This window comes from Neomonachus schauinslandi, chromosome 4 (assembly GCF_002201575.2).
Source record: "Neomonachus schauinslandi chromosome 4, ASM220157v2, whole genome shotgun sequence".
NCBI classification, from domain to species: Eukaryota; Metazoa; Chordata; class Mammalia; order Carnivora; family Phocidae; genus Neomonachus; species Neomonachus schauinslandi.
Window position 1 is genome coordinate 117,991,386 of NC_058406.1, and position 17,746 is coordinate 118,009,131.

Below are 17,746 nucleotides of genomic sequence, written 5' to 3' on the forward strand. Positions count from 1 at the left end.
TTGGAGGGGCACGGCTGAGGCCCGCTGGGTGGCAGAGAATTCCACTGAGGGGCTGTGATGGATTGGAAGACTGCCGTCTGTGTGCTGTGGGAAGCCTTCCGTGAGGAGGAGCTGTGTTGGGACCTTCGTGGGAAGCAGCCCGAAGGAGTGCCGGGGAAGTTGGCTGCGGAGAGGTGTGGAGGGCTGCCTTCTGCGGGTGACACTTGCTGTCTTGCCAGCTGGCCAGGGGGAAATGTTCTGGCCTCTCCGGCAGGGCAGTGAAGGTTTGGAGCTGGGAGGCCCTTGATTGGTAACTCCTGTACACACTGAAACGCTGAACTCCTCAAAGGAAAATCACACGTAAGTTAGGGGCCGATGATAATCAGAAATGGAATTCTAATTCAGCACAGTAAGGTTTTCATTCTCTGGCCTCATTTTCGTCTCTGAAAAATTCACTGTTGAGGAAAAAATTTTTATTTATTATTATTTTTTGAGAAATTGAATTTTTTTAAATGTAGACTAGAGTTTGTCATTACGTAGAAAAGGCTAGTTTCACTTTGTGACCTTTTCAGTGAGCATGCAGTACATTAAGCTAGTATTCACTGAGCATCTGCCTTCTAAATTGGGCCACAGTGCAACGTGGTTTTCAAAATACAAAAAGGTGAATGTTACTGCTCCTGAAGGAAGAAGGTAGATGTGTAAACTGATAATAAAAGTATAATGTGATAAGTGCTTAATAAAGTATGTATAGAGTACTATGGCCTTAGCATGGGATAAAGTGTCAGCCTGCCTTTCAGCACTGGCGAAGGAAAAAGCACAGACATGTGATCTGTGTGCTATCTCTTGTATTCCTCAAATAGCCTTATGAATAAAGTAGGTGGTATGATTACCATTACACAAAGAAGCAAATAAGGTCTAGAGACCTGAAACAGCTGTTCCTTCCAGTATCACACACAGGATCCTAATCTAGTCCAGAAGATTTGTTATCTCTTAAATTAGTGGTGTACTTTGAAATGCAGAAGGCTTTACAGTAAAAGTTTCCAAATGTAAAGCACGGGACTACTACTGTGAAGGATTTAAAAAGTGAATTACATATGCCTCTGCTTTTAAGGGGTGTATAGTCTAGCCGGGCTGATTGAATACGAGAAGGGCTCTGATGGAGGTAATGGAGAAAGCTTGGGATTTCATGAGAAATTCCACAATCCAGAACACCTGTCTTCCTTCTTGGAAACCTTACGGTAAGATGACATTTGAAAGAAAAAAATTTGAGCATTGAAAGAAAAGAGAAAAAAAAAAAAAGATGGCATTTGACCTGGTCCTTGAAAAATGGGTAGAGTTTAGACAAGTAGAAATGGTAAATAAGCAAAATGTAAAAATAGGGGGAAAAAAGTTGTCGTTTATCATGTATCTGTTAAGTGCCACACCTTGCACATTCCTCAGTATAAACCATCCAGTTTAACTATAGTAGAGTCTCATATCAAACAATTACTGGAAATAAGACTGGAAAGATAAATTCATTAAACATATTGGACATAGGTTGTGATAGAGTGTGGTTGAATTTGAACTTTATTCTGTAGGCAGTAGAAAAGGTAGAAGTTTTTTAAAAGAAGAGAGTACCAGGCTGGAGTTATGATTCCATTAGAAACTAAATACACATGTGTGTATATTCAGATTCTAATACAGTAGCAGAGACATTCTAGATGTTAAATGCAATCCTTTCCTTCTGTCTTCTTTTCTCATCCATCCCTGGTACAGTCATATGTAGGATAGATTAGGAAGCTGGAGTGTATATAGTTAGGTGGTTATTACAGTGGTCCAGGTAGGAGGTAATAAAGGTCTTAATGTAAGGCAGTGGTAGTGAAAATGAAGAGGTGGTTACTGGTGAGAGTTGGAATTAACAAGGTTTAGGGAAGGACATTGTAGGGAGTGAAAATAAAGATGAAAGTAATTTTCAGGCATTTTTCCATTTTAGAAGAGTACTTCAAATACAGGCTATTTTTCATTTATTTTTAAATATAAAAGTAATAAGTACACATGATAACGTTAAAGCACTGTGAAAGGGCAGAAGATTGGCTAGGGGCAGCAGGACATGGTGGTGAAAGATGACAACACAGAAAGAGAAACAGGTCAGTGGTTAAAACTTTGGTAAGGTCCACTCCCCAAAGGAGTGGGCTATGGAAAGAGTGTAGTGTGGAAAGAGAAGGAAACAGTTACTTTACAGTGGAGAAACCTGTCAGACTACCTCAGGCAGGTGATCAAAGTTAATGTCAACAATAGTCATGTCGATGGTATGTACCCTTGTTATGATAGTGGGTCCACCTTTGTGTACAGGTGAGAAAATCTACTTACCTCTGTGGTCTTCCCCCCAAATGTCAGTAACTCCAGTCAGTCATGGGGGAAAAGTCCAACAGATCCCAATTGAGGGACACTCTATGATGCCTTGACCAGTACTCCTCAGTAATCCTCAAAACTGTTACGGTCATCAAAAACAAGGAAAGTCTGAGAAACTGTCATAGCCAAGAGACGCCTAAGGAGACATCACCAAATGTAATATGGTGTCCTCTATGGGATCCTGGGACAGAAAAAGGACAGTAGGTGAAAAACAAGTGAAAAAAAAAGTCAAAACTTGGGGAGAGGTAAAAGCAAAGAGGTTCCATAAAGAATGCAGGGTAAGGAATAAGCTATGAAGATAAGGCTTCTTTACTCACTATTATGTGTCCGTCATAGGTTCTCAGCAAATAGTGGCTGAATAAATAGTAGGGTTGGAGCTCTTCCTAAGCCTGTTTTTAAAAATGAATTGTGCTCCTCAGTGAGGCCTGACTTCATCTTTTGGTCTTGAGCTCAGGTCTAGATTTGGTTTCCTAGAGTCCATGCCACACCCAGGGCAAGTGAGGTCATCATAGAAGGCCATCAGTGTTCTTCCTCCCCAGCATTTACAGCAGAGGATATTGTTTTTTTCCCCTGAAACCAGACAGTTATATTATTTATTTTATACACACAGCCGGAAAGTCTCCATATTTTAAAGTTAGAAGAATACCTAGCTCACTTTGTGAAGGTAGGTTATGTATTACAGAAGCTTCCTAGGGGTTATGGCACTTGAGTTAAGTTGTAAAGATAAGTAGCTATTAGCTAAGTGGAACAGTCACTGAGTATTGGGGAAAGAACACTTAAAGTATGCTAAATAAATATGTGCAAACAGCCAGATGTGTAAGAAATACTGGCATTATCTGCTTTAGTCATTTTCATGGTTTTGGTCTCATCCCAGAGGTGTTTAAAGTACTTAGTGTAGGGGCGCCTGGGTGGCTCAGTTGGTTAAGCGACTGCCTTCGGCTCAGGTCATGATCCTGGAGTCCCGGGATCGAGTCCCGCATCGGGCTCCCTGCTCGGCAGGGAGTCTGCTTCTCCCTCTGACCTTCCTCCCTCTCATGCTCTCTGTCTCTCATTGTCTCTCTCGCAAATAAATAAAATCTTAAAAAAAAAAAAAAATTAAAAAAAAAATAAAGTACTTAGTGTACTTTAATATTTTAACACCAAAGATAACAGAAATGGGAGTAGATAATTTGCTTCAGGGGAAGGAGGACTGTATCCTGACAACTTCCTGTTTCCTTTTCACTTTATCAATTCTTTTCTTTCTTTAAAGCTTTATTTATTTATTTATTTATTTATTTATTTATTTGAGAGTGAGTGCGAGCATGTGCCTGTGTTTGTGTGCTAGCAGAGGGAGGGGCAGAGGGAGAAGGAGAGAAGCAGACTCCCCGCTGAACACGGAACCCCATGCAGGGCTTGATCCCGCGACCCTGAGATCATGACCTGAGCTGAAATCAAGAGTCCCGACACTCAACCGACTGAGCCATCCCGGCACCCCTCATTTTATTGATTCTTTAGCAACTCTTTCAGCCTTGTCAGCATACTTGTTTCCATACCTTCCATTTTCAGGGAAAAGATACCTTGTGTTTTGAAAGCTACATGTTCTTGGAAACTTTCTTTAATTTCTTTATTTTAATTACTAATTTATTTTTACTAGTGCCTGGAATATAGTAAGTACTCCATAAATGTTTTTTGAGTATCTCTAACCTTTGCTCCTAGCCTTCACTGACGGATTTCTCAAATAAATGTTCTATATTTCCTGTTTCCTCTTCCCTTACTGCTCTTAATATTTCTGGTGTTTGAGGCACTTTACTGATTACAGTAGGAATTATTACAGATGACGTCAACAAGCCTGGAAGACTAACAACATAAAAGTCCCAGGAGGAGGAGGAATGAAAGATGACTCTTGATAAGTGTATTGGTTTCCTAGGGCTGCTGTAACAGATTATCACAAACTTGTTTTAGGGCTTAACACAACAAAAACCTCTTCTCTTATAGTTCTGGATGCCAGAAGTCCAGAATCCAGGCATCTGCAGGGCTACTGTCGCTCTGAAGGCTCCAGGGAAAATCCTTTCTTGCCTCTTGCAGCTTCTGGTGGCTCCGGGTGTTCCTTGGCTTGTCATAGCCTGACTCAGTCTCTGCCTCTGTCTTCATGTAGCCTGTCACCTGTGTATCTGTCTTTGTCTCCCCCGCCTTTCTCTTATGAGTACGTTTGTCATTGGATTAGCCAAATCCAGACTGAAATTATCTCAGAATCCTTAATTATATATGCAAAGATCCTTTTCCTAAATAAGGTCACATTCACAGGTTCTAGGGGTTAGTGCTTGGACATATCTCTTCAGGGCCACTCTTCAGCCTACTATAGTAAGGAACCAGATCAGTATCTAATTGAAGTAGTTGAGAGGACTGCTGTCTTAGATGTGAGGGAGGACGATGTAAGGAGAACCAATAGCATAAGAACAACTCTGAAATCATTTTATTTAAAAGAAACTTAGAGATATGTGAATATTTTCTTCAGTTAATTTTAGAAAATATGTATTTAAAATTTTAAACTCAAGATCAGATGGGTTTGGTGGGAGATTTGCTCCCTAGCTGTATTCATCTTGAAGAATCCTCAACATTTCTATTGAAACTTCTGAATTTGCAAAATTTGAAATTTTCACATTTGAGCTTTATGGTATTCCTTTGAAGTAGGAATACTATATTTTCTTTTTCCATTTTATAGATGTGGAAATGGAGCATAGTTTCTATATCTAATTTGTCCCAGTTCACAGGTTATGAAATGATACAGGTGGACTTGAACACTGGTGTTTCCACTGTAAAGCTTAGGTTCTTTCTAATACACTCTGCTGAGTTTATTAATTTTCTGTTTAAAAAAAGCAGACTTTAGGGCGCCTGGGTGGCTCAGTTGGTTGGGCGACTGCCTTCCGCTCAGGTCATGATCCTGGAGTCCCTGGATCGAGTCCCGCATCGGGCTCCCTGCTCGGCAGGGAGTCTGCTTTGCCCTCTGACCCTATCCCCTCTCATGTGTTCTCTCTCATTCTCTCTCTCTCAAATAAAAAAAAAAAAAAAAATCTTTAAAAAAAGCAGATTTTATTGTTTTTTCATTACGTGTTTCTCCATTTGGAATGTTAGTGCAAAGAAGAATAAAATTTTCTCTGTTTGCAAAATAATCTACTAATATTTCAGCCAGCTCACCACATCTCTGAATGATCTGTGTTGGAGGTCTATCAGTTTTTTGGTATGATTTTAAAACATACAGTTCTTAAAACAAAAAACCAAACATACACCCCACAAAAAACAAAGAACGGTAGAACAGATCAGTGAAACAAAGCTGGTTCTTTGGAAAGATCAGCAAAATTGATAAACCTTTAGCCAGACTCATCAAAAGAGAGGCCTCACATAAACAAAATCAGAAAAATAAAATATACAGTTCTTCAGTGGGTTACTTTTAGTCATTCATTCATGGAACTTTTGTCACATTTTATTTTTGAGAGCCAAATGTGGTAGATGAAAATATGCAGCCATGATTTCAGAATGATAGTTGGACAAAACTTTTCTTCAGTGGTTAGGAATTGGCTCTGGGAGGGTGCCTGGGTGGCTCAGTTGTTAAGCGGCTGCCTTTGGCTCAGGTCATGATCCCAGGACCCTGGGATCGAGCCCCGCGTCGGGCTCCCTGCTCTATAGGAAGCCTGCTTCTCCCTCACCCACTCCCCCGCTTGTGTTCCCTCTCTTGCTGTGTCTCTTGCTGTCAAATAAATAAGTAAAATCTTTAATTAAAAAAAAAAAAAAAAGGAATTGACTTTGGCTCTGCTACTTTTCATATGAACCTCAGTAGAATACCTGGCACTTGAACCGCAGTAGAATACCTGGCACTTATGCCATTGTTTCTTATGGAGAAGAACACCTTGCCTAAAAACCCCTGGAGGGCTTATTAATTCGATTTTTGGTCCAAGCAAAGAGTTCCTGAATCAGAAGCTCTGGGGTGGGGCTTTAGGAATGCAGTTTAATGAGTATTACTTGTAATTGTTTGGCATTCACATGGTACTTAGGTACTCAGTTCTCACCACAGTACTGTCCTACTGAGTGGATGGCAATGTGGACCTAAAGTAAAAGAAAAAGTTAAGGTGACTTCATGGTAGGAACTCTGACAGTGGCATTATTAAGTATATTTGTATTAATCAAAGAATGAATAGCCAAAGCGATCTTGAGAAAAAACAAAGCTGGAGGCTTCACCATGCTTCCTGATTTCAAACTATATTACAAAGCCGTAGTAAATCAAAACAGTATAGTATTGGCATAAAAACATAGACAAGGGTCAATAGAATAGAGAGCCCAGATAAACCACACATAATATGGTAAACTCATTCATGACAAAGGAGCCAAGCATATACAATGAGGAAAGGGCAATCTCTTGAATAAATGGTGTTAGGAAAACTGGACAGCCACATACAAAAGCATGAAACTGGACCACCAACTTACATCATACACAAAAATGAACTCAAAATGGATTAAAGACCTCAATGTAAGACCTGAAACCATAAAACTTATAGAAGGAAACTTAGGCAATAAGCTCCTGGACATTGGTCTTGGTGATGATTTTTGGATGTGACACCAAAAGCAAAGCAATGAAAGCAAAAATAAACAAGTGGGCCTACATCAAACTCAAAAGCTTCTGCATAGCAAAAAAACCACAGAGGTCAGTGGTTCATCCAGGGCCACCCAGCTAGTGCTTTTAACCACTACATAGTGCTGGCAATTCATTCAGAACCTCTGGGGTTGAGACCTGTTATGGATTTGGTGATTTTTTGGGTAAAGATCAAAAACTTCAAATGGGTAGAAAGTGGGAGCTACTTTACATAGAATGGTCAGGGAAGGAAGGCATCTGTGGTGGTGAAAAACCAGCCATGGGAGTCTGTCTGTGTGGAAAGAGAGAGAAGAGGATGTTTGAAGGCCTTGCAGGTTCTAGATATAGAATGAAAACCAGGGGTAGAAGGATTGGGAGAGGCCACTTCTATGTTTGTTTTGTTTCTGTTTAATTCTGCTATTACATAAAACAAACGTGTTTTTATAAAACATGTCTTTTTGCTGGTTCCTCTCTTTCTGTGGCTTTAAATACCATCTTATGCTGACAATTCTAATTTATATCTCCAACCTCAATATCTTTCCTGAAGTCTAAACTCATATATTCTATTGCCTACCCAGTTTTACCACTGGGATGTCTAATATCTCAACTCAAAATAACTAAACTGGAATTGATAGTCCTTCCTGCTCCACTTAAAATTTTCCCCATCTTCATTGATTCTTCCATTTGATCAGGCAAAAATATTGGAACCATTCTTAATGCCGTTCTCCTTCTCTCAAAACCCAAGTCCACACTGTCAACATATTCTCTTGCCTCTGCTTTAGAATGTTTATAGAATTCAGTCTCTTCAAACCCCTCCACTGCTACCACCCTTGTCCAAGACACCATTTCTTGCCTCATTGAGAAAGCCTCCTTAACCAATCTCTGCTTCTCTCATCTGCATATACTTAACAGATCATTCTCAGTGTAGCAGCCACAATGATTATTTTAGAATTAAGGTCAAATTATATTACTCTTCTGCTTAAAACCCCCCAAAAAATCACCCATTTTATCACAAGTATTTTTTAAAATTCCTATGGAGTCTGCAAGATCAGGCCCTATGATGCCTGCAACCTCACGTCTTAGGGACAGGGCTCTCCCTTGCCTTCTGAGCTGTAGCCATATTTGGCTTCATGGCAGTTTCTCCAACACATTCCACATACAGCTTTTTCTCTAGCCCCCCCCCCTTTTTTTTTAAGATTTTATTTCAGAGAGCCCACATGTGAGAGAGAGCACAAAGGGAGGGAGAAGCAGGCCCGATGCTGGACTCGATCCCAGGCCCTGGGATCACAACCCGAGCTGAAGGCAGACACTTAACCGACTGAGCCCCCTTTAGCCCTTTCCTTAGTCTAAAGTGCTCTTCTCTCAGTAATCCACCTGCCTGTTTCCTCACCTCCTCGAGTCTTGACTTCAATCTCACCTTCCCAGTGAGAGACCACCTCATTTAAATACCTTTTTCCTTTCCCCCAGTATTCCAGGTCTCATATATTTGCTCAGCTTTTTCTCCATACCATAACACATAACACTCTGCACTACCACGTCCACTTCATCCATCCATCTATCCATCCATCCGTCCGTCCATCCACACTCCCCACCTCCCCAGTATATACACATACATACAAACATGCACGCACACATTTAAAAAAAAAAGTTTTTTCATAGTCTCTTCTCACTCCAGAAGGGCAAACACCTTTATCTTATTGTTTACTGATATTCCAGTTGCTTAGCCTTAGAACATAGTACATACTTAAATATTTCTAGAAAGTTTGAATTTTGGCATGCATTGGAAGTACATGTTGTGAAACTAAAAATGAATAAAATGTGCTTCTTGCTTTTAGGGAGCTTGAAGTATACATAGACATAGTAATAAGTAATAGCATTAATAGTAACAAACATTTATTGAATTCTTTATTGAATTTTATTATGTGCCAGATACTGTTTCAAGCACCTAATGCATGAACTCATTTAATAATCCCAATAAACATCTGGGATAAGTATTATTAGCCTACTTTTTACAGATTAGGAAAGTGAGGCCCTGAGAAGATAACTAATTTGAGGTTCTGTTGATAGTGATTGGCAAGGCTGGGGTTGGAACCCGAGGAGTGTGGTATGGCTTTGGAGTCAGAAATGATAACCGCTATGTTATGCTGTTCTTAAGCATTAAATGAGCTGACATATGTAAATTGCTTAAAACAATATCTGGCATGAGAGAAGCTTTATATAAGTTTATTTGTTGGGAATCATAAATTTTAAATATTTCAAAGTTCTTGACAGTACAGTTAAAATAACATGAAAATATTCATTGGCCACTTAAACTGTTCTTCATTCTGTATCTTTTCTAAGTGTCTCCCCTCAGGAAAATCAACATATTTGACTATCATTCTCTATGAAAATGAAGGACGAATCAGTTACAAGTCCCGCAAAATATATAGGATTTCATGAAGTATGTAAAAATGTTGGAGCACTGCTTGAATTCCATATAATGCCATTGATGAATGGGGATCTGATATTTAGACTAATAAATAGCTGAAGAAGAGGAAAGATATGGAGGATGCTTTTAAAGAACTATCTGAATATCAAGGATTAAGAGAGGTTCTTAGGAAAATTGGTGAAAGAAGCCTTGGAGATTTTTGCCAATTTTATATTATAAAAAGGACAAGTATTAAATCAAAGATGTCCTGCAAAGGATGCAAATTACCCAAACCCTCTAACGTGAAAGATACTTGATTACCTGAAGAAGGAATATGAAGTTTTTAAAGTGAAGAACCAATCACCAAGCCTTTTCTATATTTAACTAGCACTTGGTCAGAATAAGTGGTATCACTTAAAGTATCACTAAAGCAATACATGTTCTGTTGTGAGGTAAGAAAGATTTTTAGGCTCTTGTATTACTTAAATAATTGCCAATCTGTTAGATTGTATTACTTAAATAATTGCCAGTCTGTTAGATGATTCTTGAGGTTTCACAATAAAATCAATAAATCACAATAAAATGTGATTTCTAATTATAATTTTTTTGTATACCACATGGGAAAATTTGGATGTTTAAAAATAGAAATGAAGAAAAGACACAGGAATCTTAAATACATGGTACTGAGTGAAAGAAGCCAATCTGAAAAGGCTACATATACTGTTGATTCCAGCTATATGACGTTCTGGAATAGGCAAACTATGGAGGCAGTAAAAAGATTAGCATTTCCCAGGGGTTGGGGGTGAGAGAGGGACTAATAAGCAGAGCGTAGAGGATTTTTAGGTCAGTGAAACTATTCTGTATGATACCATAGTGGTAAATACATTATATATTTGTCAAAACCCGTAGAATAGACAATACCAAGAGTGAACCCTAATGTAAACTATGGACTTTGATAGTTATGTGTCAGTGTAGGCTCATGGATTGTAGCAAGTGTGGTGGCTCTGGTATAGATAGTATTGGTGGAAAAGGCTGTGTTCCTGTGGGGCAGAAAGTATATGGGAACTTTGTACTTTCAGCCCAGTTTTTAGTTTTAGTGAACCTAAAATTGCTCTTCAAAATAAAAGTCTAAAAGAAAAAAAGTCTACTTAAAAGGGGTGTGGGGCTGCCTAGGTGGCTCAGTCAGTTAAGCGTCCAGCTCTTGATTTGGGCTCAGGTCATGACCTCAGGGTTGTGGAGCCTGCTGAAGATTCTGTCTCTCCCTCTCCTTCTGCCCCCTCCCCCTCCCAATCTGGAAAAACAACAGCAAACCCTTGGGGCACCTGACTGGCTCAGTCCTAGAGCCTGTGGCTCTTGATCTTGGGATCGTGAGTTCAAGCCCCATGTTTGTACTTAAAAATATTTTTTTTAAATCTTAAAAAAAAAAAACCTGAAGATTCATATCTCAGATGTTCACTTATTTTGTACCTTCACACTTAAAAAATGATTTCCTTTCTATCCTAGATCTGAAAGGCTATTCAGAGGAGCTAGAAATCTGATAAAATTAGTTTGGCTTTACACCTTTTGTAATGTAAAAAAGAAATCATGGATAAAAGAAAAGAGAAGAAAATTAAGGTCAAATATGTTTATTTTTAGTTAAAACATTCAGAAAACTTTGAACAAATAAAGTATTTCCCAAGGCATAACCATATACACACACATTTCTTTGAGTTGTTTACTGGGCATTTTGACAATCTTTGTAACATTTGACACTAGGGCCAATCATTCAGCAAAATCATTAATTGCCTTATCTCTGCCATAAGACAGCAAGGTATTCATCATCTTCTCTCATTGAGTTTATAATCTAGAAGACCTTGAACAGCTTAGTTTAAGTGTCACTTCTTCAGAAAGACCTCCAGCCCTTTAGTCTAAATTGATCTTGTTACTCTTCCTCATAGTCCTCTCTTCTTTCAAATGGCAGTTATAATTATTTCAAATTACAGTTCATATAGGTTATTCGTCATTCGTAATGTTTAATTTTTCTACCTGTACTTGACTGTAAGGAAGGAAACATTCCACATGATTGTATCTTCAGGTCCCAAGTGCAAAGCACAGTTAGCATTTCAGTAAAGTCTTTTGAGTGCAAGAATGAAGGAAGCACAGGATGCTCTCAAGTAGGCAGAGTTGGTTGAGTGTGAAGATAAGGGCCTGCAAATGAGTAGGAAGATGGTGTGGTATTCAGTTACCAGTTCTCAGAGGATGAGTAGGATGAATACAGAAAATTTATCTTTAATTAGGACTGTGGAAGTTATTCATGACCTTAGGGAAGTGAAATTTGGTGATAGAGTGAAGGGATGCAATTCAGAATAGAGTTGATCCTGGGGGCGCCTGGGTGGCTCAGTTGGTTAAGCATCTGCCTTTGGCTCAGGTCTTGATCCCAAGGTCCTGCCAACATTGGGCTCCCTGCTCAGCGGGGAGCCTGCTTCTCCCTCTGCCCCTCTCCCTGCTCCTGCTCTCTCTCTCTCTCTCTCTCTCTCTCTCAGATAAATAAAATCTTAAAAAAAAAAAAAAAAAAAACAGAGTTGATCCTGAAATGAATTAGCCAGAAGATAGAGCAAAGTAGATCCCCCACATTTAACTGCCAATTTGGTTGGTTGGTTGGTTGTAGGAAGGTAAGATAAACTACAAAAAGAGATTACTTTGTTTTTAAATATTTTCACTACTACACAAAAAAAACAAAGGCATTAACCCTTAATTGCTAGAGTACTGTGGTAGGGGCTACTAAGGGGACCTGCCTGGTTGTCTCCTAAGAGTTCTTGCCAGTTTTATCTTTCAGATTAAAATGTCGAATGAATAACGAAGGATGAAAAGGTGTTTTGGATTGGTTAACACCTTCCACCTGAATCATCAATCCCATAATTTCCCAGGAAATCAGAGCACCGAGAATTTCTGGTTAGATTGTTCACAGAGCACCAGAAACCCTAGCTGCCTCTTTTCTATGTGCTTTCGTAAAGTGTTTCTTAATTTTTGTGAGTTTTGTCTCATAATATATATTTTTTTAACTTTCAGGTGTTGGTAAATCATGCTTATTGCTACAGTTTACAGACAAGAGGTTTCAGCCAGTGCATGACCTGACTATCGGTAAGTTTTATACAAGAGATGAGAAACATTCAGAAGTTTTGGGTAGTAGAAATGGAATGTGCTAAAGGGGGTCCATTCTATTGATGATGAATCAAAAAGAATCCATGGGGCGCCTGGGTGGCTCAGTCATTAAGCGTCTGCCTTCGGCTCAGGTCGTGATCCCAGGGTCCTGGGATCGAGTCCCACGTCGGGCTTCCTGCTCAGCGGGAAGCCTGCTTCTCCCTCTCCCCCTGCTTGTGTTCCTGCTCTCGCTGTCTCTGTCTCTGTCAAATAAATAAATAAAATCTTTAAAAAAAAAAAAGATTTAAAAAAAAAAGAATCCATGAACTAGATTTGTTGCTGTGCAGTTTCATCCCATCACTTTTTAAAAATATGTGAGTATGGTAAAAATATTATCCAACTTTGTAAAAGTGGTCAGAAAACAGCAGGAAGACATAAATACTTTAAGATTTTGATTGTATTTAACAAACAAATGATTGCAAAACAATATAGCATAGGGGTATGATCAGAGACTAGACCAGCTTGCCAGGATTCAAATCAAGGCTGTGCAACTAACTAGCTGGGTAAGCCACATTACCACTCCATGCCTCAGTTTCTTTTATCTGTAAAATGAGAATAATAGTGGTACCAATTTCACAAAGTTATTGTGAGCAATAAATGAGTTAATAAATGTGAAGCATTGGAACAGTGCCGGGCAACATGGTAGATGCTTTAGGTTTACCTATAATTACTAACTGAGAAAAACTGCCAGCAGGCATTTTTAGTGTCCTAAGTTGCAAAGAATAAATCAGACAGTTACCCGTAACTGTTAGACTGAAATCTACTTTGATTTTATAACTGATAGCTTGGTGTGTCTTCTCAGCCGGTGACTGCTTATTTTCTACAGATATCTTTAAATCATCCTTAAAAGCAAGTTGAGTCTCATGTCCTGTGTATTTTTAGAATATCAAATCAAACATAGAGTTTGTTAATCAAATTATTAGATGAATTAATAATTTTCAGCCAAACCACATGTACTTTGTGGATATATGGAAATCTTTTCCCAAGTGGCTACTATCAATGAGAATATTCAGATTCCATTTTAATTTTACTAGTTTTAAGTATATACAATAATGAAGGGTAAAACAGGTACTATTGTTTCATGCTGGTCCTTATTTCATTTCATAGTTTAACTTCTGTGAGCTCAGTTTTGTGTAGAATCTGCTCTTTGCCCAGAACCTGACTCCGTTGGTTTTAATATAGGGAACTAACCGAAAGTGTCTCCCTTTTCGTGAAGTTTTCGTATACATTTCTAAGGTGTTAGGGCACCTTAGAAGGAGAGGGTGGGCTTAAGCCTGCTGTCAGAAATCGGCAAGGCCTGTACTTGTGGAGAGAGAGGAGGTGGACCAAAGGGGGTTGTTTGGAACTGTAAGTCCCGCAGCCGTACCAGCTGGCTTCCCTCTGGGTTTGCTGGTGGGTGGCTTTGGGAGGTTGGAGGCTAAAAGCAAAGGGAAGCCAAGCGTCTTCTTTTCTCTGTCTGCCTGGATTAACTTTATGTCCTCCAAGACTCTAGCCCCAACCTCTGGTGGTGACAGGCCCACTGATGGTCTGGCTTCTAAGGTCTGCCAACCCCGGATTCTCTGTTCCCCCAGCCTCGGGATGGTAGCACTTTCCCGCTGGTGTTAATCTCTCGGCTTCTTCACCATCCCTTCTTTGAGCTTCTTAGCTCTTTCTTTCCTGTAACTAACTCCCTACATTAAATTCCGTCTGTTTTAAATATTTAAATATGGTTTCTGTTTTTCTGGTTGGACCCTGACTGCTATACCTTATGACACCCATCATGGCAATTTATTTTTCAGGTTAGTGGCATGTATTTGTTTTAAAGGAACATTGGAGTGTTTGCTGAAATAGGCATAAGACATTATCTTGATTCTGCTGCATACTTTCCTTTGTCTGATGAATAGAAGAAGGTGAAAAAGCTAAGGTCGGGTCATGACTAAGAAGTATTAAACAGGGGAGCAGAGAAAGTAAAACACAAGGATGAGTCTATGAAATACCCCTTACCCTTTGACTACTGTCTCAGTGAGAATTGTTAACGTAGGAGTCAAAGAAGCAGTTTACAAATAGCATCCTGGATCCAGTTACACTGAAGGTCTAGACTAGAGCCTTGCTACTCAGAAGGTGTGTTCAAGCGCTATTGCACTGACCAGCAGCATCAGTATTCTGTGGGAGCTTGTTAAAGAGTCTACGGAGTCAGATTTTGCATTTGAGCAGGATCTCCAAGTGATTCATATGAAAAGTTTGAGAAGCACTGGAGCAGTGGCTTTTAAGTATTGATTACCCAGCTAGGAATTTGTTTTATATTATTGACTTATGCATACATGTGAGTGCACCCCCTCATGCCCCCCCCACCACACACACACATATCTTGGCCTCTCAGTTGCTTTACTTCCTCTCCTCCTGTGATCTTGCTTCCCCTCTGCCTCAGCTACTCACTCCCATAGTCACGCCCAGGACCTGTTCATTACCAGTATCCGGAAGCACTCCAGAATCTCAGTTTCACGCATCTGGCCTTTTGACTGTTCTCCCATCCTTCCAGCTCACACCCTCTAGTTGCTAACACTAACTATTTATTTGGCCCATCAGTCCTATAATCCATTGATCCTACTGTCTTTCTACTCTCACGCCTCTGGTGGTCCTGCTTCCCTTCTTACCCAGCTTTAATTCTAGACACTGTAATTAAGTCATTCTAATCACTCCTGCATGCGCCCTCAATCCCCCGCCCCCTCCTTTGCTTCATCACATTCTTGTGGCTAACCCATAAGTAAAATCTGACTACCCACTCCATCCTGCTTGGAGAAGAACACAGAGCTATGCTAACTAATGTCCTGTTAATTTCTTAGACACTAACTTCCAGCTGCTTGACAATTACAATTTATTTCCAGTCCATTCATTTTCCACTGTCCTGTACAACTGTGTTAGACCTTCTTGCTCTTGAAGCATGCAGCACCTTTCTTTCTCTCATATAATAACCTTGGTCTGTATTTCAGAAAATAGAGGCAAGCAGAGGAGCATTTTCACAAGTCTCCATCACCACGTAGACCTACCTACCTGTGTTGGGCCCATAAACTCCACCTTTTCCTTGCTACCTGGATGAACTAGGAGGTGCTAGCCAAGGCCTGCTCAAGAACACTGCTTCAGCAGTTCTTTTTTCTCCTAGGTGTCATTCGTTTTTCCCTTTTTGATTGTCATTTTTCATGACTTACCTTTTCCAGCTTTCAATCCTTTTGTTCCCTTTTAGCAAAAGTCCTCAGAAAGAATTGTTTGTATTTTCTATCTCTCATTTTTCTCCCTCCCTCATTCTTTTTTGAATTCACTCCGACTAGGCTCTCTCCTCCCCATGTGTACATACCCAGCTGCTGCCTCAACATTCTCCTTTCTCTTAGATGATCATTTAACGTGATCCAAACAGCTCCTGATTTTTTTCCTGCTACGTCTTCGCAAGTGTACCTGTATGCACGCACACACCCTCATACCCATCCTCTCGCCTAGATTTTTCTCCTTAACTTTTTATGTAAGTGATTATAAGTGTATATTGTCTCCCTCCAGTATAAAAGTTAAGTTCATGATAGCACAGTTATCTGTTTTGTTCATTGCTGTATCTCCAGGGCCTGGTACATACAAAGATTCTATATTTAGAATATACTGTCTGGGTAGAAAGCTTCATAAAGTAACATTTAACATTACAGTTCTTGATGGGTACATTTGTTTAATGCTGTTTAATTATATTGTATAGAGATAATTCTAGTTACAGCCCACTAATTCCCACTACATTTATTTGACTACCTACTAATGGACAGTTTGACAAACACTGATCTAGAGGCCAGGCCATTTATATGTTGATGCCATCTTCCTGCCTATCTCCCCCACATCCTTAAACTAGTCATCCTATAAGAAATGACTGAGAGTAGTCATTGTGGGGAAAGGTGGTAGAATCAAAGCATTATTTCTTGTATCTGGCTTCCCACAAATCAGTTAAAAATGCACCTCATTTATTTGGGATTCAGTTTTCCGAGATAACTCTAGTTACCTAAAATAACATTGCCAAGAACTAGGAAGGTAGCTTAGAGGACCTGTGAACATCTAATTTAGAGCTCACAAAGTCTATGTTACCTGAATAATAAAATGTAAATGTATTTTCTTGACAGGGTGTGGTTATTATGAAAACATTGTTAAAAATCCAGAGAAAGTTAAATTCCCCGTATGACTTGCCTTTGGCCCTCCAGCATCCACTGGTGTGTATGTCGCCTTCTAGAATTTTAAAATGTATTCATAAACAATCACACAAAGCTGTTCTGGTTTGTACTCCCTCCACCGGAGTACTGAAAAAAGTACCTGTTGCTCTTTGTCCTTGCCCTTTGCTGCTGCTTCTGTGTTATTACTCTGTGAAATGGAGAGAGAAAAGTGGGTTTTTTTTACTTTCCAGTTCCTGAATTTTTAGTGAGGCTGAGCATTTTTTATATGTTTAAGAACTACTTCTATGTCTTTTCTCTTTGAATTGCCTGTTTTTATCTTTGCTCCTTCTAGTACTAGTTTTTTTTGTTTTGTTAGATCCTTTGATGTTTTTCTTTATATCTTTCAGGCCTTATTAAGGCAGGCTCCCCAATACAAAACTTATATAATATTCTCTTAATTATTTTTCGAATACTATAAATTTGTACCCTATCTGGTATATGGCCATGTATATGATTTTCTTTAATCCACGTATAACATGTGGCCCCATACTATTAATTAAATAAGCCATCTTTCTTTCCTGTTTGAACTATTACCTCTATCCTATGCTAAATCTCCATATGTAAGCAAGCCTGTTAGGGTGCTCTCAAATCTATTCCATTTATGTTTAGGGGTTTTTCTTTTTGTTTTGGGGTTGTTTTTTTTTCCCCCTCTATTTCATGAGAAAATATCACAGTGATATTTATAGTAACTGTAGTCTACTTAATTTGTGATGGGCATTTTTCCTTTTCTAAGTTTTCTTGATCATTCTTGTGAATTTGTTCTTCCAAATGAAATTTAGTCTCAGTTTGCCAAAATGCAAAATTTCTAGTGAGGCTTTTAAAGGTTGAGAAGAATTTTATTTATGGGTTAATTTGGAGACAATTTACATTTTTTAGTATATTAAGATCACCTGTTTATATACACATGTGTTTTCATTTTTTCCAACTTTTTTAATGCCCTTCGGTAAAGTTTTATAATTTTCTTCATACAGA

At 39.2% G+C, this 17,746-nt stretch overlaps 1 protein-coding gene across 2 annotated transcripts in view; it reads left to right on the forward strand.

The window, feature by feature from the left end:
* RAB2A (RAB2A, member RAS oncogene family) overlaps window positions 1-17,746 on the forward strand; it is a 90,710-nt gene that overhangs the window by 20,306 nt on the left and 52,658 nt on the right. For both annotated transcript variants that reach the window (XM_021688596.2, XM_044914633.1), the window contains exon 2: window positions 12,429-12,500. In XM_021688596.2, coding sequence (XP_021544271.2) covers window positions 12,429-12,500 — 72 coding nt within the window. The remainder of the gene's footprint in view (window positions 1-12,428; window positions 12,501-17,746) is intronic.